We start from the raw sequence: 26,642 nt of genomic DNA, 5'->3' as shown, positions 1-26,642 counted from the left end.
TACAGCAACATTTTGGACTTCAAACTGCTGTATGTCTAAGTACTTGATTATAAGCACAACAGGAGGCAAATGGCAAGACGAAATCTGAGGGGAGGGAGGCACCTCTCATCATAGTTCAGAAAGGGTTTACCCACCCACCCACAGTCACCTATAGGACGTTGCAGTAAGAATTTATTATCTGGGTGGGTAGCCACATGATACTAGAATACTAGGCTGAACTGGGGCATTCTGGAGCTGGATTTTAAAAGTAGTTTGGGCTTCTCTATCATTTTATCCTGCTGGGTAGCAGGTGGCAAAGCAAGGTGCCTTGGCTGATGAGGCTTTACTGCTTTTCCTTGAGTCAGTGCAGCAGCTGCTGCATCTCCTCAAAGCCACATGTGGCATATGTACCAGCTGCCTCTCTCTGCCACAGGGCACATGGACACAAGGGCACTAGGGATCAACTGGAAGAAAACTCAAAAGCTGGCAGAAGCTACCAAGCCCTTGTGGTGCTGCTTCTCATCTCCTAGCTCTTCTGGTGTTACCACCAAAGAAAAAAGGGAATGCTCATGGAATGCTCATGGCAGGAGAAGCAGCAGGAAAAACAACACCCAAAATGCTTCAGGTAGGCAAAACCACGTCTGGAAAGGACTACGTGGGACGTGACCTCTCTGGTGCAACTAAAGTTGCACAAATAAGCAGAGAGAAGTGCAAAGGGGATGCAACCACAGTGCCAGAAAAGAGCCTAGTTATTCTGCAGCTGTAGTAAGCTACACACTTAATTTCCAAAATAAAAATATTTCAGTGTCCACCATAAACAAAGCAATACATTAGGGCATATCCTGTTGAGATGGATTGCTACCTGTGTCCAAGCCAAACTGTCTTTCGTGTTGTTTTTTCTTTTTAATGAAGAAGTATATTTTTTACTCAGGATCTGCACTAAGTTTTCTCAACCTCTGCTCAGCAGCAGAACCAAAGCAAACCTCCAGAGGCTGGTAACCTGGCAGCTGAAACCTACGGAAACACTCCATTTGTGACATACTTGGCATGAAGGAACCCAAACCCTAACATCAACAACTCCAAAACGCAATCCACCCAGCCCAAGGGAAGGGAAGGGAAGGAGGGCTGGGGTCACCCTGCTTTGCGCTCGTGCAGCCGGGATGGGCAGTGGTGCAGCAGCACGTGGCGGGACAAAGGGCATCTCCGGAACAGAGAGATATGAATGGGAATTTAACGTTTCGCGACAGAGTTCCCTCGGCTGGGAAGGCCGAGATGTTTTTGTGAGTTCTCGTTCTGGTCCTGGCAGAGTCCCTTCAAAAGGTAAACTCCTGGAAATGCTCAGTGTCTCAGCGTGGATTTTAGTGTTCACCAAGCACCGCTGGTGTCGCTGAGCCCTCCGCGCCACAGAGAAGCGGCGCCGCTCGTGCTTTTCGTGATGGCAAGCGAAACAAGAAGGACAAAACGCAGAAAGCTGAATTATTCCCGTGACTTGCTCCTGCCTTTCCGCTTTGCAGCAGCCGCGCTGCGACCGCAGTACGGGAAGCGCCCGCCCGCTCCTTCCCGTAAGGGAGCGGGGCCGTGCCATCCAGCCCAGCCCCAGGGGCAGGGAGGGGAGCGAGCACTTCCTGCCCAGCGTTACACAGCACTTTTCCAGCCGCCACGGGCTCTCCTTTCCGCCGCCGCCGCTGCTGCTGCCGCCTCTCACAGGCAGCCAGCACAGACGCACTGCACACTCACCGCCCGGCCTGTGCCCCCGCCGGCGGGTCCCGGCCCCGCTCCCCCCATCGCGGGGACCCCGCGCCTCCATCATTCCGGGAACTCGCGCCCCCCACGGCTCCATCATCCCGGAAACTCCACGGCCCTCTCCCAGGAAGCCGCGTCCCCCATGCTGGGAACCCGTTCCCCCTCATGTCGGGAACCTGCCCCCCTATTCCGGGATCCCGCGCTCCCCCCTCCCATCCCGGGATCCCGCACCCCGCCGTCCCGCGATCCCGCTCCCCCCACATCCCGGGATCCGGCGCTCCACTCCCATCCCGGGATCTCGCGTTCGCCCCCCCCCCCCGCCCATCCCAGGAACCCGCCCCCCTATCCCGGGATCCCGCTCCCCGCCCCGTCCCAGGATGCCCCCCCCGCGTCCCTCCCCCATCCCGGGATCCCGCATCCCCCGGCGCGGCGGGGCGGGGGCAGCACGGAGGAGGAGCGACCTCCGCGCATGCGCGGCGCGGCGTCGGCATATAAGGGGCGGCCGGGGCGGCGCGGGAGCAGCTCTGGGACGGCGGGATCGCGGTAGGGAACGGCCGGAACGCGGAGACGAAGCCCTTGGTTTCTTGCCTTTAAGTCACCTATCCTCTTTCCTCAGCCACCACCATGGTAAAGACCGTGGGCAGCCTGGTGAGTCCAATGGGTACCGCGGCCGCGTCCTTTCTCTGGGTGAGGGGAGAGCGGCAGGGCGAGCATCACCTTCCTGGCGAGCGGGGAGGGAGCGCTGTCAGGGCAGCTCGGCGAGCAGAGACCCCGCCCGGGGCTCCCGAGAGGCCTCGGCCTGCGGAGATGGCGGTGAGAGCCCTTGTGCTGCCTGGGCAGGCGGAGCCTCCCTCGCCCTGCGGCGGGAAAGGGCCGAGATCGCGGCGGGGGGGACAAATAATCGCGACCCGAGGCTTCGGTACTCGGAAGGAGGAGGGAGATGATGTAATTCCACGCTATGACAGGTTGGTGCTCATCGCCCTTTGAAATCGTGAGGAAAAGATTCTGTTTCTCCAGCGGGTAACAGGGCGCAGCAGCGACTGGAGAAGGACGGAGTCTTAAGCTGTGCCAAGGGAGGCTTGGATTGGACATTAAGAAGAATTTCTTCACAGAAAGAGTGACTAGACACTGGAATGGGCTTCCCAGGGAGGTGGTGAGTCACCACTCCTTGTAGGTGTTCAGGAAAAGACTGGATGTAGCATCTAGTGCTGTGATCTCGTTCCGGCATGGGTTAGACTTGATGGTCTAAAGTCTCTTCCAAACTAGTTGATCCTGGGATACAGTACCCAAATTTAGAAGTCCCATTTTGCCTTTTGTACCGCTAGTGCAGAGACCAGACGACCTTCTCAGTAGAGACTGGCGTAAGTTATGGTGCGTTTCCGGGTAGGAGTTCATCAAAAACATGAATCCAATTTTCTTAACTTGAAAGAAATTGCAAGAGCCCGTTCCCGTACTTAAAAAACACGAGCTGTTGGCGTAAGAAGTATTTCCCTTGCTATGGTGCTGTCTGTGTTCAGTGTGCTAATGCAGCATATCACAGTTTGGATGGCTCTGTGTACACATCTGTGACTCTGAGATGCAGAATAGTAATAAAGCCTACACATGGCAAATACCCTGCTGGTGATGAAATAGCATGTGGTTTTGTGCACAGCAGCTGATGTGGTTGACAGACAACAACAACAGAGTCTTTGCTAGCTATAACTTATGAACCCAAGTCGAAAAAATATTCTCTCTGCAAACTTGCTGAGCTCTTTATTTCAGGAAAAATCCTGTAGAGCTAGTCTTGCATTTTGAACTTGAAATTTGGTTCATGTGTAAGTTTAATCTCATTTTGAGGCATCTGCAAGTGATGCTGTGTGGCACCTTAGTCTTCTGTGCTCTTCTACAGTCAGTTCACTTTATAAATGAAAACATGTCAGACCTCCCTCACTGGACCGTGAGTGTTAATTTTGTACAGGAGTATACAAACTAACACTTGTGACTACAGGTCAAAAACCTGTGAGTGAATGACATGCTTCCTGATTCAGGTCCTGGAGATAGAATGACGTGTAAATTTCAACCTGAAATTGTTGTTCTGGCTTGCCTCCTCCCCCCCTTCCTCTTTCGGTTTATGGAGGTTCAGGAGGGGCAAACTTTGAATAAGGTTGGAGGTTTTTGTTATCGACAGGAACAGCTTAAAAATGGCAAGTCAATAAACCTGGCTTTGGAGGAAGAGTCTGCTCTAACTAGGATTCTGCTGTCCTCCTAGCTATGAGTATTGATTAATAGTTTGCTATGCTTTAAAGCAAAGTTTTGATGCTCTTCCGTGGAGAGCGTGGATTCAAGAGTCATGCTGAGAAAAGGATTTTAACATGAGCAACACCCAGAGCATTCAACTATAGTGCAGCTGGGATTTGTGGATTAATTGTAGCTTTCAGTAAAGCAAGTTTGTATTCTTCTCTGATACAAACCGGAAAACCCGTTCTTCCACAATCTGCAAGAGCTTCTGTGAGTTAGGTCCGTAAAGCAGTGGCAGTGGGACAGCGAGCTAGATTTGGCCCCTTTCCCTACACTCCTCTTCAGAAACTGACAAGCTTCTAAGGAAAGGCTACTTTCAGGACGCTTGACTGGTACTGGTTGGTTTTTATGTGTCCTTGAGATGTGTGAGTACTTTAACTTGTAAGGGGGTTTGCCTATGGGACATGATGCCTTTTTATAGCAGAAAGTAATGCAGTGTATAAACTTAAAAAAATGGTGCTGGCAAAGCTTTCCTCTTTGTACTAGCTGCCTCTCTTGTTATTTGAGCTAAAGGAAACTCTGAAAACTTGTAGCTTCAGCTACAGGTGATAGCTTTAAAAGTGGTATCTTCTAGGGAGTTCAGGCAGCTGAACCTTAAGTTCGTTTATGCTAGCTTCTGTATTTACAGGAAAAAAAACCCTGAATTACACAGTAACCAATCAGCTGGTGACTGGGTTAATCCAAGTTCAAGGGTGACTTGATATGACTTAAAAATAATGTTTACAACTGAGCTTTAATCAAATCTGCCAGATACTGTGGACCTACACTACCCATTGCTGAGAGCAGGAGACTCCTTTCAGCACCACCTGTGGCCAGGAGCCTCCATTCGGAGGCATTGCCTGGTGCTGGGAATCTCTGTTGCACTAGAATCTTTCGTTATAGAGCCTTTTCTCTTACTTGGTCCTTGGGAACAGTTGCCTGCTACCAGTGTGTTTGCTGAATGCAGTATGTGCGTTTTTGCTGAAGAACACTACCATCCAAATGAGGCCTTGTGTGTGCTCAGGGAGGTTGTAGTTAAACGTTAAAAGAAAAAAAAAAGTGTGGGGGGGAGGGCAAAACTGACTAGCTGGCTTGCTGAGGTTTTCCCCAGTAAGGTGCTACCTGGAAAAATTGCTGGTTAACAAAGCTGTAAGATCCTCTAATATTGTGACAACATGGCCTTGTGGTGGGAGGTTCCTCTTCTGGTAACAGATTATTTGGTTTTTCATTTGAAAACTCTAAACTTCATAGTTAACACAAAAGACAACTGTGGAAGTCAGTTGAACAGGTCAAGCAGTGTGTCTTACCCCTCCACTGTCTTTGTTACTCCAGGCAAATTAAGTTCTCTGGAAAAATCTTTCAGAACTTCTCACCAGTTTTATACTTTTTAGTTTGGAAAGGTAACACCTTTGGATCCAGCATCTCTTTTCACTCTCACAGCAATTTTAGCTGGTACTAGAGGTGACTTGCAGGGTAGCACCTGATTTTTAGTCAGGACCAGGTCACCAGTGGTGAATGGTGTGTGACCAACAGCAGTTATTATGCCCTCCCACTTTCCCTTTGTTCTGTGCAACAGCAAACCTGAGGTGTGTGGCCATATGATGACACATCCCAGGCCTTGGCTTCCTTTTTCAGAAAACAGTAATTATGTAGCTGGACAGAAGACTTAAGTGTTAAAAGAGGATGGTCTAGCTGGCAGATACAGAAAGTGGAATCAGGAAAGAGCTGGTGATGTTGCTGTGCAGAGATGTGAGAAGCTATACCAAGAATCAACAGTAGGATTTCAAAGCCAAAAGGAGTGAGGCTTGATTAGGACCTTATAGTGTAAAGTAGTTGCAAGGAACAGGTAGCATGGATTGTTGTGTACAGGGACATTAAACATTGTTGGTGGGAATGGGGTGCTTTTGGAATTGGGGCACAGGAATGCATACTACATCAGTACAGCAGTGGGGTGATATAGGGAGATAGGAAATCTTAACTGTTCCTATTTCTTTAAGAATGAGAGTAGGTGATGTGGAGTGTTGCTCCTGATCTTGTAGCAGAGTAGGCCGTGACTGTCCAAGATGGAAGGATGGAAGAATTGACATGGAGCCTCTGCCTCTGAAAAGAGCTGCATGGAGAGGGGGAAAGTCTGTTAACAAGGAGATGTAATAACAGTGGGTGTATTTGAAGTTACAGGAATCTGTGAAGACTTTCATATAGGATTGACTATACTGAAGAATGCTCATGCAGAAGCTCTGCTTGTTTGTTAAATATACTCATGTCCAGTTTGACCGTATGCATTCTTGACTCCTCACCCACATGGCATTCTTTAATGGGGGGAGTAGCTTACTCAAATCAAGTCTTGACTTATTGTGGGTGATTGCAGAAGCTGGTATTGGTTATCTCTTGCACTGCAAAACCAGCTGCTGTGTACATCTGGCAGCATCCACATTGCTTTCCGTGAGCTGTTGCTGACAGGACCCTAACAGTTTGTTCTGTTAAGCTGGGGGAGTACAACAGCCATCTTTTATATGAATAATCTGAAATAAAGTTTATATTAACAGCTCTTCTGAAGCTTGACTGCCATGAAAACAAAGTTGAAAACTAGTGAAGTGGCTTTGTAATTTCTTCGAAAAAGACACTGTCAGGAAGTAGCTGATCAGCACTTTCTGCTTCTGCCTGATGTACTTGTATGTCTCTTGATAGCATGCAAGTATTTATTGCTTTTAATGTATTTAAAATCTATTAAAACATTCACTTTTCAATCAGAGAATATGAGTAATGGCATGTAAGGATGGCTGTGTTCAAAGGAGGATTGTCCAGAAATTATTGGTGTGACTAAGTGCAGCACACAGACTTGAAGACTCTGAATTAAGTACGGGGTGTTTACTTGTGTAGACTGTATGTGTGGAATTGCTTTGGCTACTGATGTTACATGTGGGTTTACTTGGCAAAATAAACAGAATAACTATCCTGTGAGGTTGCTTTGGAAAACATTCTGTAGAACAAACAGGCAAAACATCATTTTTATGTTAGCTGTTGATTGGAAAAGATGTCAGACTGAAAGAGAGGCACAAACCTTTATACAATGTCCTTTTCAAATTCTGCAGAGGAAAGTCTTTCCTAGAAGAAAGTGGAAGTCTTCCTTCCAAGGCAGAAATGAGAAAATGGATTATTAAAAACTGTAAGGATCACATTTTGGGGATAACACAGAGCCGTCAGAGCTAAGCATTTTAACTAGAGAATTTCCAGCTTATGTTTCAACAATTCAGTGAGTTGTGTGGTCGTTTTCTAATTGAAGAGTCATAAGACATTGATGCTAGCATTGATGAAAGCAATTCATACTGAAGCACTTTCATGATGGTACTAATAACCCAGTTAAGTTTTTAAAGAGCTACCATAATGATTAATGTGTTAGGGCTGAGAGCAAGCCAGCATTGGGATTGTCTACATCCTTGAGGAAAGGAGAGGGAAAATCATTAAAGTGTGACTTGTTTGTTTGTTATAGACTGAATTTGAGGCAGAACTGAAATCTGCTGGTGAGAAGCTCATAGTAGTCGATTTCTCTGCTACATGGTGTGGACCATGCAAAATGATCAAGCCTTTTTTCCACGTAAGTAGTTTTCCTCGTTTTATTTCTGCATTAAATTGTATATAAACGTTTTTGTGTTGCTTGACAATAATATGCAAGAAAGTCCATTTTGTGACATGTGATTGCCAGCATTTTCTGCAAAAGGAAGTTGCAGAGGTATCTACTTTTAAGACTATCAAATTAAATAGACTGACCTTTAATATAGCTGGGAGCTAAAACAGTTCAGCTTTTGCTATCCTAACGCTTACATGCATTTTGGGTCCAAGAGGCGGAATACAGAGGAAATAATGCTCATGCTTCTATACACAGTTATGTAGCTACTCCAGCTGTGTTTAGAAGGCAGTGTTGTCTCCCGGTAAAGTATGAGATAAGCTGTATCATCTTTTCGTGATCAGCTGAAGGCTGCAAGAGCAAGCCTTTCACCTATGTATGTCTTGGGATACTCCCTTGTGGGGAGTATGTTTGAAAGAAAGAGTCTGGAGCAGTAAAGAAAATATTTGCTCTGGTCAGTAAAATAGCTGTTTTAAGGTAACAAGGCATATCTCACTGGGGGGTTAAGCAGCACAATTGCAAGACTGTGTCTTTTAAAAGAAAGCTTCTTGTAATGCTGTAACTGCAAACTTTTTTATTGTTGTCTTCTAGAGCTTGTGTGACAAGTATACTGATGTGGTGTTCATAGAAATTGATGTGGATGATGCCCAGGTAAGGTCTGGGGTGGTGCTGAGGGAGGACAGCTAAGGAGCTTCACACAAGTGACAAAGGAGAACTCTTTAAAAAATGTCCTCACACATACTGAAATTAAATAAGAGATTACTTCAACTTAAAAATGAGACAGGGATTTAGGGAACACCTGAACAGAACAAACTGCCTTGGTTATCAACATACTTTGAAGTCTTATGGCATGTGTTAGAAAACTAGGGAACAGTGACCTTTTACTTTGGGAGTGTTAGTCTAAGGCCTTAAGCTGCTTTGATGCAATCTTGCCTAAACCTAGTGGGTCACAACTGTCTGATGTGTCCCATCTCTCCACTGCTCTTGGCACTGTTTCCTCTTTCATTAAAAATGAAATTAAGTCTAGAATTAAGTGCAATAAAATGTCTGCTGTATTGCAGTTCCAGAGGTATCTAATAGGCACTTGAAAAATGTCAGGTTAAAGCACAAGAGTTGCCATAAGGCTCTTGAGCCTTACAGACAGTCACATCTGTTTTGATGCAGAGGACTGCGGTTTTTTTCCAGTCTACATTTATAATCAACATGTTTTTGGTATAGCATGAATTGAATGTTGAAGAAGGGATCTTTCAGGTTTACTTCAGGGAGATGATAACACTGTACTGGTTTTGCTAGTGATGGACTAGCAGAAGTGCTTTTGTTTTATCTTGAGTAGTAATTGCTTTGCCCTATCACCTAAAGAGAAGATAGTGGGTTTTTAAGTTTTTAACACCCTTGAGAACATTGGTTTTTTGTCTCTTCCAGGATGTTGCTTCGCACTGCGATGTGAAATGCATGCCAACATTCCAGTTCTACAAGAATGGAAAGAAGGTAGGTTCTGCTCTTTTGGAACTGGAGCATACAAGCTAAACACTTGAAAGAAGACTGGGATTAATCTGCTTTCTCTTGATAATGGCTCTGGGGTACCACTAGCATTAAGACACTCCTGAGAGCAAGCCAGTTCATCTTAACACCACATCACATGTAAAATGGGCCAACAGTGGACTGGTGATCCAAACTGTAAATGTTCACAGGTGGTGAACTGAACTAGTGTTACAGGTCAAACTGACAGGCAGAGCTTCTTTAGAGATAGTGGAGTGAGAAGTCTGGGTTAAGACTGCTGGTCTGTCTGCCTAGCACCCTGCTTTTTACTTGCATATTATTTGTTCTCTGATGCAGCTCATATTCAAGCAGAGACATGACTGTAGTTGCCTATGGAATCCCACCTAAACAAAAGTCTCTGAACTAGTTGAGGTTATTGATACCAAACAACTGTTTGGATTATTTCACATAGTCTGTGTAACCTGTGAAGTGAAGGTCCTGTCCCTGTCAGTGGACTAAGGAGATCTGTTCTGCCTGCTCTGCCAAGAGGTGGGTGAGGTGGGATGTAGATCATTCTCTGACAGCATAGTGGGCTGCCTGTGCAGCATAGCTTGAATAGCTCTGCACCTGAACTCAAGAACTGCAGAGTTAAATGTGTTGTCTTGAGCTTTTAGTTTGCCAAGCAAGCTGAAGGTAGGCTTTTTCAAAGGCAGACAATGCTTGGGCGTAGTTTTGTGGCTGAAGAAAATGGAATTGCACCTTGGAGAGTGAGTGTCAGATGTAGGATGACTTTCAGTTTTGTATGGGGCCAAGTCATGAGTAATCATGAGCCATTGACAGTTCCCTTAGCACAAACTTCCACAACTTCATGATGTCACTGGAAGCACTGTGATTAGTGTGACAATCTGTTGTCTGTGGCTTTGTGTATCAGGCAGGCAGTTTGATGGCCTGTAGTGTGGTCTGCTCTATACCTTGCACCCCTCTTGGTATGGGAAGACAGAGCTGCTGCTTTTGAGATATGAAAGTTGCCTTTGTCTTTTTGCCATGGAAGTTGCAAGGACAGTACTCACAGGAGAAGCCAAGCTCAGGGACAGGTAATTTGGAACATTCTATCCAGAATTTGATTGATAGGGGATTCTGATCAGCACAAGGTAACTGAGCTACCTCAGATATGTGGTGACCTTCAGAGTCTCTTCAAGCCTCTATTTGACTCTTATTCAACATTAATTTAGGAACAATGGTAGTCTGAAAGTGATTGTTGATATACTCTTGTCACAAATTTTGCATGAGTTGAGTGGGAAATAAATAGATAAACATCTGCAAAATATCTCCGTTTCAAGGGTGGAAAAAATTTTAGTTGTAGCAGAATTGAGATGAGTATGTGACTGGATGCTGTGTAACTAATGTTATGAAGCATTGAATGCAACAGTTCTAAAAAAATCAATCTCTCTTTGCAGGTGCAGGAGTTCTCTGGGGCCAATAAAGACAAGCTGGAAGAGACCATCAAAAGTCTAGTCTAATCTCCAGCCATGGAGATAATGAAGCATGACTGCTTAGGCTAAATTAGAGCCTGTAACTTTTCTACTTAAAAAACAAACTCTGAACAAGCTAGCTAGGTTAAGTGGTGGAAACTATCCTCTTGATCTATGTAAATGAGTACAATAAAGTGTAAATTCTTCACTTTTGGATATTGCTGTGTCTTTCAATGTAAATGTGAGGAACTTCATAATGTGTCACTTTTGTTGTGTTAAAGAACTGCCTGGATACAAAGACTTTGTGAAAGACTACCTGATCTATTGCTGGGGGTGGAAAATTGTGTTGCATGGGATAGCAATGACAATTGCTTTAGGTGAAGTCTGCTGCTACCTTACTTAGATGGTAGGCTAGGCTGTAGTCTGGTTTAAAAATACAAAGATGGGAGTTGGAGAAAAGAGGCTGGTCACTGGGTGGGATTGATTCTTTCTTTTGTTACCTCTTTTTATTTAAAAGACTCTTAAAATAAGAGTTTTATTTCAGACTTCAAAGCTAAGACTTGTCTTTCCAGAGCATAATACCAATCCTACCATGGAAGTGCAGTGTAGGACTTGGAGCTGCTGCATTTTTGCCTTTTCAGTTTTGCCTGGCCATTGGTGTTCCTTCTGGTTCTATTAGTAATAAAGTGTGTTTAGTCTGAATTGGGCTGCTTTGTTGCTAGGAAATAGTCTGGAACAAATGATTGAAGAAGGACAACTTGTAGTGTCTTAAGCTCAAGAGAACTGAGATTTATATGTTTTTGTATCAAGTAACTTTCACTTCTACTCTTAGAACATTCTGGACACTGTCTTGGACAGTGAACTGGACTCCATGGCTGTCTAGAGGAATGCTGATGTGCCAGCCTTTGTCTACCTGCCATTTGCCTACTCTTGGCACTGCTACCTAGGAGAACTTGAGTTTTTTCCACTGTATCAGAATGGCTTTGCTGGCTTGGGTGTTGTCCTGTATAAGAATTCAGTAAGTAAGGGGGCAGGGCTGTAGCTAGCAGCTCTGCCTGATGCTGTGGATAGGGCTTGGTGAGCTGTTGCTGCTCACTGAGTATCACGGAAGAGTGAGACTTCCTGCTGCATATGCAGAAGCTGTGGAATGAGTGAGCCTCTTGTCTTTGTGGTTGTGAGCTCACCCATGACTCAGCCTTACACTCAGTTCATAAGCATGCATGAATTTCTTCACAGCTCATGAAGCTTCAGCAGGGGGGCCTTCAACATCTTTTGTATGGTCCTAATTTGAAACAAGATTTTACTAGCCCAAGAAGTGACCACACCCTTTACTTGAGGAGGATCTTCTTGGATGTAAGCTCTAGGTTGTGATTATGCAATGAGAAGAACATGCAAAATGTTCTCTGTACAGCCCTGGCTATTTGACTAAGAGGAGTGCCACTCTGTGGCTGTTCACAAGTGGGAAACCACTACCCCAAGTGATGCCATGGACAGACTCGTGAAGAGGGAATAAAATGAAGCTGGACCAGGAATGTATCATTAACATCACAGCATCTGCAAACAAGCAATACTTCTGAAAGCAGTTTCTGCATGGCTTACTTATTCCCTGTGGGGAGTAGCTGTGAGAAAGGTTTATAAAGTTTCTGCTGAAAGTTACAGTTGAAGTTCAGTAGGATGCTCCAGCACCCTGCTGTGGGATCACAAAACGTGGGAAGATTGGTTGGGAAATCTTCGGCTCCTTGGAAAACCAACAGAACTTGAAAACCACGCCAGTAACAGAGTTGAATAAACATCTGCAGATATCGCTGTCCCTTGCATTTAAAAGAAATATAGATTGCATATGTAAACCTTGCCCGGTATGGAGAGTGTAAAACCTATGTCAAATTACTCTGTTCTTCTCCGCCTTGTTTCATGAATAATGGATTAGCTTTAGGCCTCTGCTGTAGACAGATATACAAACTGTAAATTCCTTAGTTAAGAACTATTTGCATGTTGCCTGCCCCTGGATTGTAGAACCCTATATTAAGCGAGAAGCTGTACAATAAGATGTCTTTATTCCTCCCTCCGAATAAAGTCCATTTTTTACCATCTCACCCTGCTTCATCCTCAAGGAATAAAGAAGATACTCAAGTGTGCTGCAACAAAAAATATTTCTGCTGAGGTTGGGCCAGACTGGGTTGTTGCCTATTACAGCAGGGCAAAGGTGCAGTCAATAGGACATCATTGCTTGTGTGTTGAATTTAACATTTTGTTTACTTTCTTAATAAGATGCTACTCTGCAGTAGCCTTGAAGAATCCAGGTGACAGTGACTGGAAATTTAAATCATCTTTGGAAAGACCAGAACAGCTGGAACAGCTCTTGTGCTGAAAAGAGGGGTGCAAAGCAGTACTTACAAGGGCAGTGAGTTCAGCTTCCTGTGCTGCAGTATCTTCCTGTCCTGAGAAGTGGCATGTAGACATTCTGTGATGACAACTTGCATAGCCTTATTTTAAAGGTGTTCTTTAAGGCTTGGCTCTCTGAGGAATATGCAGGGATGATATCTGGGTTAGGTAAACCTTCTCTTTAAAGGAAACAGCAAGCACATACTTGTAAAATACATAGTTATGCAGGAATTTGTGTTTGAAGTTGGTCCTTGTCATTATGGGTGATGGAAAGCAAAGCCTATGCTTTGTTCTGGTTATGTGTAAAGAGCCTCAGTTTCTACAGCAACAGAGCCTCTGTACTGTTCAGGATGGGAACTGGACTGAATCTTTCAATAAGCAAAGACAGAGGGTTTCAGCCTTTAACAAAGCCTAGACACAGCAAATAAACATTTTGTCCTAAATGGAGTGGGTATGACTAGCCTTGCTAAAGCTGTAGGCTACATGACCTGCCACAGAGGTATTAAGTAATAGTACTTCATAGAGAGTTCAGTGAATGCATTTTTCCCTTGTTTTTTGTGTAAAGGTGTGGGACCAACATTGCCATGTCCCAGACAGTAGTGCAGCATTCACTCTTTCATTAAACTCTGAGGTCTACTGCTTGCACAAACAGAATTGGCTGCTTTGATCCAGTGATCTGAAAACATGCCTTTTAGAGGGAAGTTGTAGATGGCCAACTAATTTGAATGTCTGGAAAACTTGATATACACAGCAGAGAAGAAACAATATGGAAAGGTTTCCTCTGTGAGTAGGGTTTCAGGAGGTAGTTCTCCTTGCCTTAGGTGGTGTCTGCAGTCTGTGTCTTTGGCTATTACATATCTGGGATCTGTGCCTTGCTGTCAAACAAGTAGAGCAAGATGTTTGTCTGCAGGGCTGTTGCATGGCTTGCTTATAATGGGCTGGCCAACAGGAAGAGAAGTACTTCCTTGAGTACAGCAATTAGAACACATAGCTGAAATAACTAGGCTTAATGAGAGAGTAGTAACTATCATGAAAGGAAGGGCCAAGGAGTCACAGTGAGTGGACAAAGAAACTGTGTGTGATCACATTGCGGTGAAATAGTGACACTTCTTAACTTCATCCATGACTTCTGAAATGGATGTTGTGCACTTGGGAAAGTGCAGGTCACGCACTTGGGGTACTTAACCATCCTCACATCTCTTGCAGCAGTCAGCCTATCTCCCACTCCAGCTAACCATCGGCTTTTCATTCTTTCCTTGACCTGAAGGAAGTTAGAATTTGGTTCCCCTCTGGAACAATTCCAATAAGAATAGTGGTTATTATTTTAATGCTTACATTCTTAACTGTTCATTCATCAAAACTAGCTGTGTCTATGAAGCTAAAATTGGCTTTTATTTTACCAATGCCAATACATTATGATACTGCAGCTCCTCTGTGCTGTGCTCTATGATATGCAGCTTTCAGCCACCCAAGGAATTAGCTTGAGGAATATGCTGGTGAAATCCTTGCTGGACTAACTCTGTGGTGCTGGTCCCTGGCCCTTGGAGAGGGGTGAGAGAGTGTGCCTGGGAATTGGCCTTGCCCAGCTGCTCGGTGCCCAACAAGCCTCTTTTTATCACCACACACACTGCACCACCACACCCCCTTCCATGCCCTTGCAGGACAGGGAGAGAAAAAGACAAGTTCTTGGCTTGAGATAAGGACAAGAAGATCAGCCTGCAATTACAAGAGACTTGGCTCAGGGAAATTAATTTATTTTAATTAAACAGAGTAGAATAAAAAACACATGAACAAATCTACAACCTATTATCACCTTTTTCTATCCTCCTTGTTGTTCCCAGACTTGGTTTCACTTCTGAGTGGCGCAGGGGAATGTCATCTCTGCTCCTCCTTCCTCCTCTTCCCTTGATACACTGCAGAGTCCATAGGATACAGTTCTTTGGGAGTGGACTGTTCTGGTGTGAGTCCCTGATGGACCACAGATCCTGCCAGGAAACCTGCTCCAAAAGGTGCTCCTTTACACAAGTCAGAAGTCCTGCCAGGAGCCTATTCCTCTATGGGCTCTGCCTGGGCTGCAGCTTCCTTATCTTTTTCGGCATAGATCCCTGCTTTGAGCATGAGGATCTCCATGGGTTCCAGGGGGATATCTGTTCCACTGTGAACCTCCATGGGCTGCCTGCCTCACTATGGTCTTCACCACTGCTGCAGAGCAATTTCTGATCCAGTGGCTGGAGTATCTCTACCCTCTCTTTCACTGACATTGAGAACGTGTCTTACAAGATGCTTTTTGTTATGTATTCTTGTTAACTCTCTCTGGTGCTCTTCTGCTGCTCTATTGTAGCTATTTTTTTTCAATTGAACTCTCAAATATCACCTGAGGCTCACCTTTGGCCAGTGACAGGTCCCTTTTGGAGCTGACTGTCACTGGCTCTGTCTGATGTGATGGCAACTTATGGTGCTGTCTCACAGAAGACACCTCTGCAGACCCTCCAGTACAAAAACCTTCACATATAAACTGAATACACTGATATGCTGGCAACAGGCAGTGCAGGACAGGCAGGGCAGAAGCTTAACAGGGGTCTGGCCATAGCACAGAGTCTTTGCATTTCATCTGAAGCAGTAACTGTGTACCAACTCTACCCCAGCTGCTGAAGTCTTTATCTGTAAGTCTTTCTCAGTCAGAAGACTAAGCATGAAACTAACAATAACTGATGGAAGGGAAACGGCTCCCCAGCAAACACCATACAGCATGAGCTGAACCCAAGAAGCAGTTTATTAATGAAAGCACTGACCTATAAATGGTTGGTTAGGGGAGATGCTCGGAACTGGGTGGAAACTTAAAAGGGGTTGGGTGAAAGCACTGTCAGCAACCATTAAACATCCAATAAGATCAGAGTCCTGGAAAGAGGAAGAAAATCTGAGGGGATGAATTTGGAACTTGGATGCAATTGGGAGAGGGGAGGGACAGAATGGATAACTGACAACCCAAATAGCCAATGGGGAAACACTCGTCAAGTGACAACAATTAACCAACAGGGACCCAGGGATTGGGGCAGGATGGGCGGAAGGCGCATGTGCATTGCCAGTGTCTGTGCAAGGATGGACCCCTCAGGAGGGGCTGCTCCCGTTTGGACCCACCAGGTGGTCCTGGATGCTGCTGTGCAGCAGTGACACTTGCCACAGCAGCTGCATTGGCAGCACACGGTGGGGGCTGTGCTTGGGATATGGCCACAACACCTCAGCGATGCAGCATTAGGGACAAACTGGAGGGGCAACACATGAGAGGGGAATGAACGTGGGGTGTGGAAACTGTGGGGGCTGGTACAGAACTCTTCTGAACTCAAATCCGTACATAGAAAATGTATTAATTTTAAACTCCAACAACAAGTCTCTCATGCATGCCGCTTGTAGAATTCAGGGTGCATTTCAGTGCTCGCTTTCTCTGGGGTCCATTTCACAGCATTTTCCCACATGAAACTATGGCAGGAACAGTGATAAGGAGCTCAGGTGTTCTACTCAGTTTAGCTGAATGGTGGTTGACCTATACTATGGCATCCTTATTTTTAGTGACGGTTTCATGCAGGTGAGAAGCATATCCAGCCAGATGCCTCTGGATTTGGTAAGGATGCACCAGATAAGTTTGAAGAACTTGGAAAAGTCTTGTGGAGATCATGGGGAAGGACATCCACATAGTATGTAGTTTTTCCTCCTCTGGAGAGGGAAATCTGAGAAGGCTCAGGTTGGTAGAGAGGGTGAGAAAGGCATGGATGTTGCATGAAGTTATGTCTCTACCTTTGGCTGACAAACGTAAGTTTGTGACATGCAGATCTCCACAAGGTGGCCATGGCTGGCTGTTGTTTTTTATAAGGGATATGCATGCAGGTTACCCCAGAGACCAGGCTGTGGCTAAAGTTTTAAAGAAAATTTATTTTAACAGTCAAGAGCACTGCAATATATGTACCTAAATGACTGATAGAGCTGGCTTAAAAGGCAAAAATAGAAACCCATTTTGGTGCTTTTATAACAACACCTTCACATGCACAATAAAACCCCAGGCTGAGTTCTCCTACTGTGATTTATGGCCTGCCTGACACCTCTATGAGAGCCTCTAGGCATGTCTGTGAGAATTTTGTGACTTGTAGCAATGCAGTTACCTCTCAGCAGACAGGTAAAGAGAACTACACAACATCTTGCACGAGCAGGAATTCCTTCCCCTGTTAAAGCTTTTCCCTGACAGCAAACATTTCCTTGAACGGCTGCTAAGCTCTTTCTCCTCACTATTTCTCCCAAAGGTCTTCTGCTCTTGCAGTTTTATACATGTTTATTCATACACAGAGAGGCTCTGGGTATGCCTCATGCTTGTCGCCCCCTGGCAGCACTGAGATTATGGTAGTGCCTCTAAGTAATGGGCTAGAGGGGAATGCGTGGGTAAAAGCGGGTTCCTACTATCTTGGTGGTACCATCTGCCTCGCTCACAGGAGTTGGTGCATCCATGCTGACTGTGGCAGAGGTGTGAACAGACTCCAGGGGGTGGAGAAGCCAGGTATCAGGTCCAATTGCATACAACGAGAAAGAGTTTTAGACCAGGCATGGATCATCTTCCCTGCACTTTAGTCAGTCCATGACATTTCCTAAGGAGACAATGAAGTCTGGTATTTCACCTTTACTTCTGTTTCCAGTTCCTCTGAGAGAGGAGCCTGGGGAAGAGCAAGGCCCTGCAGGACTCAGAGTACATGAACAGTACTTGGAAATGTGAAGCCTGCTTATAAGGGAAATGCACTGGGCAGTTTTAGCACCACTTAACAGGATTGCACCAAAGGCTTTCAGCTTCCTGGGAAGCTGAGCCCACACTGAGCTAGTGATGAGCATCTGCGCATAGGGACAGAAGGCATCTCTCTGCACTGCAGTTAAAGACCAGCACCAAGCCAAGCTGTGAGAGACCTGCCTGGAGCAGATGATGAGAGAAATTAACAATTGCAGTCAGTAGTCATGGGAGCAAGATAAGAGCAAACGATCTGAGTTATGTCTTGCTTCAGGACAGGCTGCATCAGAGGTGGTGGCAGGTTTAAGGTTCAATATAATTTGTCTGGGGAACAAATCTCCCATAAGAGTGGATGCTGTGGCTCAGCCATGTTGTCTCATGACCCCATCCCGTGAGCACCCATCCTGAAAGGACCATGAGAGAAGCTCAACAGTGTGGCAGGCCATGGTGAGCTCAAGGCTGGTCCCCACTGCGTCCTGAGCTCAAACAGGGTGTTGTCACCAGCACCAGCTTAACGTTGCATAGGAACAGGGCACAAAAGGTGCATATTTATTAGCCTGCAACACTTCCAAATTAGAGACTGTTTCATTCTGCACTGTCGGAGGAGACCAAGTGGATGAGGACTTTATTAAATGCAAAAATACTATAAGCGCTGGGTAGATGAAGATGTGGTGATTCAAGAACCTGGAGAACCCCTGAAGCAGCTGAATCAGGACTATGGGGGTTTTATGAGTTACTTGGATGTGTCCCCAGTTTAATTGTTATGTACCCCAAGATGGCTACCCTAGTTGTTTTTCCCTTAGTCATCCCTGTCCAGGTTTCTCCTTCCCACAGACCCTCAGGGCATTTTCCCGCCAACCCTCTCCTGATTGGTCCCTGTTTGGTGCAATGCACCATATTCCTTATAAGGATATGTTTAAACCCAGTTCTCCCATTGGTTCTTCCTTCGTTCCTCCCCCTAATTTGCATGCCAACCAATGTGGTGTGTCGCTCCTCCCTGTCTCCTCCCCTTACTCCACCCCTATTCTGGAAAGTCCCATGCCACCCTATATAAGTCTGGGCACACCAATAAACTTCGCTTCTCTTCGTGGACTCTCGACTCGTGTGGACCTCTTCCTTCGGGGAATCGTCGCCGGGTTGGGAGCGGGAGGAGCCTCCCCTGAGCTTCAAAGGAGCTTGTCCCTCGAGAGCATATACTATTGCTCTTCGAGTCCTGATCCAAGAAGCAGCACTCCTATTCACCGTATCGGTGGTAAATACTAATCCATCGATAACTGGCGCCCAACATGGGGTAGCATCTTCCACGCCGCAGCATCTACAGCTGTAGGGCAGGTGAAACCCTCGGCCATCGGTGGACCCCGGAGACAGTGACGGGACAGAGCACCTCGGCATTCCCTCAGCTCTGCTGACCATCCCTCGTTGATTCGACGTGGGACCGAAGGACCGATCCTCAACCTGCCCTGGAGGTAGGTAGCTCCCCGAGCAGTTTCTTTTTTCCCATCACACAATTCTCATTTGTTAAAAATGGGTGGGATTCTCTCTAAGAGAGAAAAAAACAACTACCGTTGCCTTAAGTCCCTCGTAACCCAAGCCAACCATGAAGCGGACAAAGCAGCCATAAAATCATTAACGAAGTGCATGTCCAAAGAAGGCTACACCTTGCCTCTTAATCCCACCATGGCAGAATAAGACTCTTTTGGACATAAACTATGGGCGGTGGCGAACAAAAAAGATAAGAATGCTACACGTGCCTTAGTGGCATGGACCTTAATCCAATCCATCCTAGAAAAAGATCAGGGATCAGGGATCCAGGGGGCCCCAGGAATAGACATCTCAGGGAGTTGCGGTCAAAGCGTGCGAATGGCGTCGGGACACCAGAATCCCCCTTCCAACACGACCATTCCCTCGAACTTTGAGGCCATTACGAACACAGTCACAACCACAGTATCTGCCTCCCCGACCCCATGTACTGCACAACCACAAAATGGCAACGGGGACTCTGATGACAAAGTAGCGCAAAATGGCATCCGGAGCAAAAGGGAGGAGGTGCCTAACGTCTACCCTCTGCTGGTGACGTCAGGAAGGGAAGGGCCATCCCCCTTAAAGGGCAGTCCCTATGACCCTCCACGTCTGGATCCACCCTCTTACACTGCAGGCGGCTCAGGCCACTCCCATCTTCCGGTTCAAAATGGTGGCGCCCTGGGGGTAAGCCCAAGTCATGGGCCTACCGGACTGCCACCTACCAACCCATTCAGTCTCCCTCCCACTGCGCCATCCACCAACTCGTTCGCTCCGCCTTCAATGGCGACACCTGACACCATGGACCTTTCTGTGGCTTGCCGTCAGCCGGCTCGGTTGTCCCGAATGGAGCGAGCCGCATTACAGGCCAAAGACCTTAGCCAGCTTCAAGCTGTTCAAGCTTTTCCGGTTTTCTTTGATGGTGCTAATCAGCCTCACTGAGAACCGTTACCAATTCCTTTAATTAAAGATGCGAAAAAAGCAGTGGCCGAATATGGTCTTTCATCAGCATATGTAATGGGAGTTATTGGTGCCCTTTTACAAGCATTCACTTTTACACCTAATGACTTAAAGGACCTAGCAAGAACACTATTAAATAATATGGAGATTACTATGTTTTTAGATACTTGGCATGCTAACGTTCGCAAGTATGCTCATGAAACGGCCGGTGTTACCAACAGACCAGTCCCAGACACTATAGAAATGCTTTTTGATGTTGGGAGATGGGCATACAATGCCCAGCAAATGACAATAGACACTCAAGATTTGCTTACAACAAAAAATCTCGCCTTTCAAGCATTACAAACAATCGCAGAAGCCTCTCAAGTTACTGCTCTATTCACATCTGTATTTCAAGAGCCGGATGAACCTTTCATGAGGTTCGCCAAGAGACTCAAAGAGGCTATAACTAGAGAGACAAAAGAAAAACATGTACAAGACATCATTTTTAAACAAGTTGCTATTTCTAACGCAGATGCACAATGTCAACCTATATTACGCGCACTTAAAGATCCCACACCACTAGAAATAGTTAAGGCCTGCAAAGAAATTACCTCTACTGACAAACTGGCCAATACCCTTGCCCAAGCCCAGAAAACCATGGGTAACAGCTTCGGTTCTCGTATGGCGAAGAATAACAAACAGTTAGCTAAAGAAGTCGCAAAAGAAGTTTCCCATGCCTTAGTGGCTACTGTTCAACCCTTCCAAGCTAAAAGCTTTGGTTGTGGTCAAACTGGACATTTTAAGACCAATTTTCCTAAGGTAGCTGGAGTCAAAAGCCCCACTCCTCCGGGTCTGTGCCCCAAATGTAAAAAAGGGAAGCATTGGGCATCGGAGTGTCGTTTGAAATTTGATCGCCGGGGCGAACATTGACATCGGGAAACAGTTCACGGAGCGCCCAGGGCGGCACAACGACACAAGTTGCCCAGAATTCCGACAGCAATGCAACTCGCCGACTCCTTCCGCCGATACCAGAGAGAAAACCGTCGCAAGTGGGCCTCACTTGGGGTTGGTAGTTGCCACCACAATGACTTTAAATGATAATACCTTTCAGATTGTTTTGTTAATTGTTCCTGGGACTAAAACCTATAATGGCACTTTTCTCGTTACAGGAACGCAGAAGGCTATTGAGTTAGGACTTGTTATTATGCCTACTTTAGTTAAACTATTTAATGTTAATGCTGTTTCTGTTTTTATTAAGCCAACTTTTGTACCTGTTGGACTGTGCGAAGAGGACATTGTGGCTCAAATCTTACCGATATCTATTTCGTCACATAAGAAAGAAAATGTTCAAGCAGCCTGGTCCCAACTGGTAATGTTACAAAGACCAATGTTATTATGTGAAGTTACGTTTCCTAATATGGATCATAAGGTTAAAATCTCAGGCTTGTTGGACACTGGAGCTGATGTTACGATAATAGCTGAAAAAGATTGGCCAAAGGACGGACCCTCCTTCTTACCGTCTATTGACATCCAGGGGGTGGAGGGAATACAAATCCCTCGGCAAAATTCCTCCTCTCTCCTGGTAAAAGGGCCTGAAGGTCGATCGGCCTCATCACGACCTTTCATTCTAAATATTCCAGTTACCTTATAGAGACGAGATGTCATCTCACAGTGGGGACTTTCACTGAAAATTCTGAATTTGTAATGGGGGCCACTGAAGCACCGCAAGCTCCTCCCCTCACCCCCTCACCTGGACCACCGACACCCCAGTCTGGGTGAATCAGTGGCCCTTAAAGAGAGAAAAATTGCGGCATTTACATGAATTAATTGACGAGCAATTGGCAAAAAATAGGTTAGTCCCCACCGACAGCCCATGGAATTTTCCCATATTCACCATCCAAAAATCTTCTGGGAAGTGGTGACTCCTTCATGACCTGCGGGAGGCTAATAATTTGATAGAGCCGATGGGCCCATTACAGTTGAGACTTCCATCCCCAGTGCTCATTCCAGAAAATTGGCCCATTGCAATCATGGACATTAAAGACTGCTTTTTCAACATCTATCTCCATCTGCAAGATGCCCGTAGGTTTGCATTCACTATTCCATCATTGAATGCAGAAGAGCCAGCCAAGCGATTCCATTGGGCTGTCCTCCCCCAAGGCATGAAAAATAGTCCAACGATATGTCAATCAGTAGTGTCACAAATATTAAGTCCTGTAAGATCAAAGTATCCGGAAACTATTATGTATCATTATATGGATGACATTTTGCTAGCCGCTAGTAACTCTGCAAAACTGCAAAAAGTTTATGATGTGGTTGTAAGTACGCTTATGGCATCAGGACTTGAAGTAGCGCCTGAGAAAACCCAAACAACTGCACCTTGGCGCTACCTGGGACTGCTTTTGTCAGCACGAACTTTCATCCCACAAAAGATACAGATTATGGGCAATGTTAAAACGTTAAATCAATTGCAGACTTTACTGGGTAATATTAATTGGGTATGATCCTATTTAGGATTATCTACAGACTTTTTAGCACCACTATTTAAATGACTAAAAGGAGACCCAGACTTGTCTTCCCCCAGAGTCCCCACTCAAGAAGCATGAGGAGTTTTAGAAAAAATCAATCATTGTATTTCCTCCTGTCAAGTCAGAAGAATGAAACCTGGGCTTCCATCCGCCTTGGTTGTCTTTAGAGGACAACCACAACCCTATGCAGTTTTGGGACAGATGGATGTTATGAACAAAGATTTTGTACTATGGGAATGGATTTTCCTCAGTTTCCAATTTCAAAAAACAATCACAACCTTTCCTGAAATGCTTGCCAAAGTTTGCCACAAAGGGCGCTTGAAGTTTTGAGACTTTATTGAGAAAGATCCTGATTTTCTTTACTTGCCTTTAACTAAGTCTCAATTACATTATTTCGATGTTCATCTTTTTGATTTTCAGGTGGTCATGGCAGATTTCACTGGGAAAATTTTGTATCATTTGCCTTCTATTCCTTTTCTACAATTACTTTCCGTTTCACAACCTAGACTTAAGTTGATGCTCTCTCATGTACCTATTCTCCATGCCCAAACTGTTTTCACAGATGGATCTGGTAAGACAGGGAAAGCTGTTGTTGCATGAGTTGAAAGATCTAAATAGCAAACAGATATCCATTCTGTTTCTAGATCTTCACAGTTAGTGGAGTTGTCAGCAGTATTAAGAGCTTTTCATCTATTCCCACAGGCACTTAACATAGTCTTGGACTCTGCATATGTGGTAGGAGTAGTAACACATATCGAAAACAGTTATCTCAAAGACATTTCTAATCGACTTTTGTTTCAGATGTTCAATAAACTCTTCAGTGCAGTTCAACGCCGAGAGCATCCGTTCTACATCCAACATGTAAAGTCATATACAAATCTGCCTAGCCCTATCGTAGAGGGTAACAGAGTAGCAGATAGAGAGACCAATTCAGAAGTAATGATAAATCTGGCTCCAGTTCCTAATACATTTGAGCAGGCACGAATTTCCCACAAATTTTTCCATCAAAGCACTGAGTCGCTTAGAAAACATTTTAATCTATCTGTCACCCAGGCCAGGGCCATTGTGTCCACATGTTCTGATTGTCAAAGAGTCAATCCCGTTCCTCAGGAGGGAGTCAACCCAAAAGGATTGCACCCGCTCGACCTCTGGCAAACAGATGTGACACATGTACCACAATTTGGCCGCCTGCGATTTGTACATGTGTCAGTGGACACCTGCTCGGGACTTCTGGTTGCTACGGCCCATGCTGGAGATGTTAAGCGACACTTCTCTTCGGCCTTCTCCGTCATGGGCGTCCCGAAGCAAGTAAAGACAGATAATGGCCCAGCCTATGTGTCCTCCGTGGTAAGAGACTTTTTCTCCCTCTGGGGCGTTAAACACACCACTATAATCCCACACTCGCCCCAGGGGCAAGCTATCATTGAGAGAGCCCATCTGACCTTGAAAAACATGCTTGCTAAACAAAACAATTCAGCTGCAAAACTCTCTCCACAAGAACAATTAAATAAAGCATTATACGTCCTTAATTTTTTAAATAGAATACATGAATGTTGCTCTCCAATTGAGCGGCATTTTAGAGTCGAAAAATTTAAAAAAGGGGAAGCACAAGTACGGTTCCGTGATGTCGCCACAGGAGAATGGGTCGGCCCTGTCCCATTACTTACATGGGGCAGAGGCCATGTCTGTGTTTCTACAGGGTCTAGCCTGCATCTAGGTGCATCAGATTTCATCAGAAGGACACCTTGGCAAGATGGGCAACGTCAGAGAAAGAAGAAGACTGGGGTCTCTCCTCGCTCTTCGAATAATCATGTCAATTGGTGGTATAATAATAATAGTGAAAGGGCAGGTTCCATTACCATTGCGAGCAGAATCAACTAAAAGTTCATCACTTGCCTTTTCAGTTAAGACACGAACAACTACAGCTGAGAGTGTTCAAAATCCGGTAATGCCTACATAGGCGTTATCAGCGTCAAAAAACATTTGGATCAGTCTAGCTCAGTCCTTGAACATGGATTTCATCTGGCTATCAACCACGGATCCATCAAACCCATTTAAGACTTGTTTAGTGGGGATTCCGTCGTTGCCGGAACAATGGGGTCAGTTTGAAATACATCAAGGAGACAGACAGGAAGAATTAGAAGTTTTGAGTACTCTAAAATCCCCCATGTGTTTCTACTTTAGACCAAAACAACAAAAGCAGAATATGGTCTATTTTAATGTTACTTCTCCAAGAGTCTATTCTAACCTCAGTTTCTGGTGTGAAAAGGAAGCTCTCTTTTCAATACCATCTGTACCGACATTTGTTATATTACCCAAAAGTCTCTTTCTTCTTTGTGGAAAGAGGGCCTGGAAGGTGATTCCACCAAATGTTATAGGGGGTCCATGTACTATCGGTAGACTCACCTTATATAACCCTGCAAAATTTATTAACAATGATGATTTACAATTGAGAGAAACTGTAGACCTTTCTGAGTTGCCGACTCATGTCCATAAACGATCAATAAGACAACGAAGACACTTAGGTGTAAGAGGCGAAAAATGCCCTGTAATGACCAAGGAAGAAGAGATTGCACCTGAAGAAGGTTTCATTAATGAACCATTGCCACATCACCCTCTTCAGAAAATGAGTCAATTGCATGAGTTTGTGAAGGGGTGTGATTCCAATATGAAGTTCTGGTCCCCAAAAAAGAACTTAGCAGGGAGTATCTTTATTCCCGCCATTGGAACCAAACATGCTTTAAATTTACTTACAAAAATGGGATGTTGGTTAGCCAAAGAAGCCAATGCAACTAGTGAAGCTCTGGAAGAGCTCTTAGAGGATACACAAAATAACAAAAAGGCGTTGCTCCAAAATCGAGCAGTGATAGACTTTTTATTGTTGTTAATGGCCATGGTTGTCAAGAATTTGAAGGCTTATGTTGTATGAATTTTTCTGATAATTCTCGTTCTATCCATTCACACATATCACAATTAAAGTCCACGGTCCATCAGTTAAAAGAAGAAAAAGGATTTATTTTAATGATCTTTTTAGTTGGCTTCCTTTTAAAGAGTGGTCAGAAACAGTTAAAAAGATAGTTGTCATTTCAGTTATTATATTGATTGTTATTTTTGTCTTCATGTGTGTTCTTCCATGTATTCTGCAATGCTCACGCACTTGCAGAGCTGCATCATCACCTCAAGCCTTTCCAGCGCAGCAACAACAAAACAAAAAAAGGGCACTGCACAGACAAGCATAAGGCATTAAGCAGTTAAATCACTGCTCTAGATATAATGCTATGTATAAATGAAGAGCTATTTAGCCAACAGATGATTAAGCCTGCAGCTGTTTTCATTTAAGATTATTAAATAAACTCCTCCTCTTGCTCTCATATATTACAGTCTCAATTAATTGGTACAATAAACAGCCTCGGAAATCCCAATGTCAAGCCTACTTGTGAAATGTGACTTATGTAGTGGCACAAACATGGCCTGTGGACTGGAGAAAAGCAGCACAAAAAGCCTTGAGATGACCATCAGCATAGCCCCAGCTGCAGGGTGATTGAAGAATGGGCATTGCACCCTGGGCAGAACTGACACCCTTTTAATCTTTGCAGATGCATTCAGTAGAGATCTGCTGTAGTGCTGAGGAGAACCTAGTCCCATGCAATGCCTCTTCCAATATCTGATAGCTAGTGGGACCACCAGGAGCTTACTCGTTCCCAAAAAGCCTTTAAGCTCAGCTGCAGAGCGATAATGTCAGAGGAAGGAGTGCTTGTCCCACTCAGGCTCTGTGCAGCTGTCAGAGGACAGGCTAGACTGCCATGGCACTACTCATGATCTGCATCTTAAAGCACATGTAGCCCAACAATGGGAGAAAAAGCAATACATCCCTGCACCTTTGCTCTGTGCTAGGCATTGGCACCTTGTTTAACTTCATTACACTGACTGTACTCACAGGACTAGCAGCAAAGAGA

The 26,642-nt window shown here is 45.1% G+C and overlaps 1 protein-coding gene across 1 annotated transcript; it reads left to right on the top strand.

Annotated features, from left to right (window-relative positions):
* Nucleotides 1–2,210: 2,210 nt before the first annotated feature.
* Nucleotides 2,211–10,762, top strand: LOC139684780 (thioredoxin). Its single transcript, XM_071581060.1, has 5 exons — nucleotides 2,211–2,370; nucleotides 7,469–7,573; nucleotides 8,195–8,254; nucleotides 9,026–9,091; nucleotides 10,540–10,762. Exons 1-5 carry the CDS (start codon nucleotides 2,347–2,349, stop codon nucleotides 10,600–10,602), a joined length of 318 nt encoding a protein of 105 aa, XP_071437161.1. The 5' UTR covers nucleotides 2,211–2,346; the 3' UTR covers nucleotides 10,603–10,762.
* The last annotated feature ends 15,880 nt before the right edge of the window (nucleotides 10,763–26,642 follow it).

Source organism: Pithys albifrons, chromosome Z, assembly GCF_047495875.1.
Source record: "Pithys albifrons albifrons isolate INPA30051 chromosome Z, PitAlb_v1, whole genome shotgun sequence".
Taxonomy (NCBI): domain Eukaryota; kingdom Metazoa; phylum Chordata; class Aves; order Passeriformes; family Thamnophilidae; genus Pithys; species Pithys albifrons.
The sequence above is the reverse complement of the archived record's forward strand: the minus strand, read 5'-3'. Positions and strand labels throughout refer to the sequence as shown.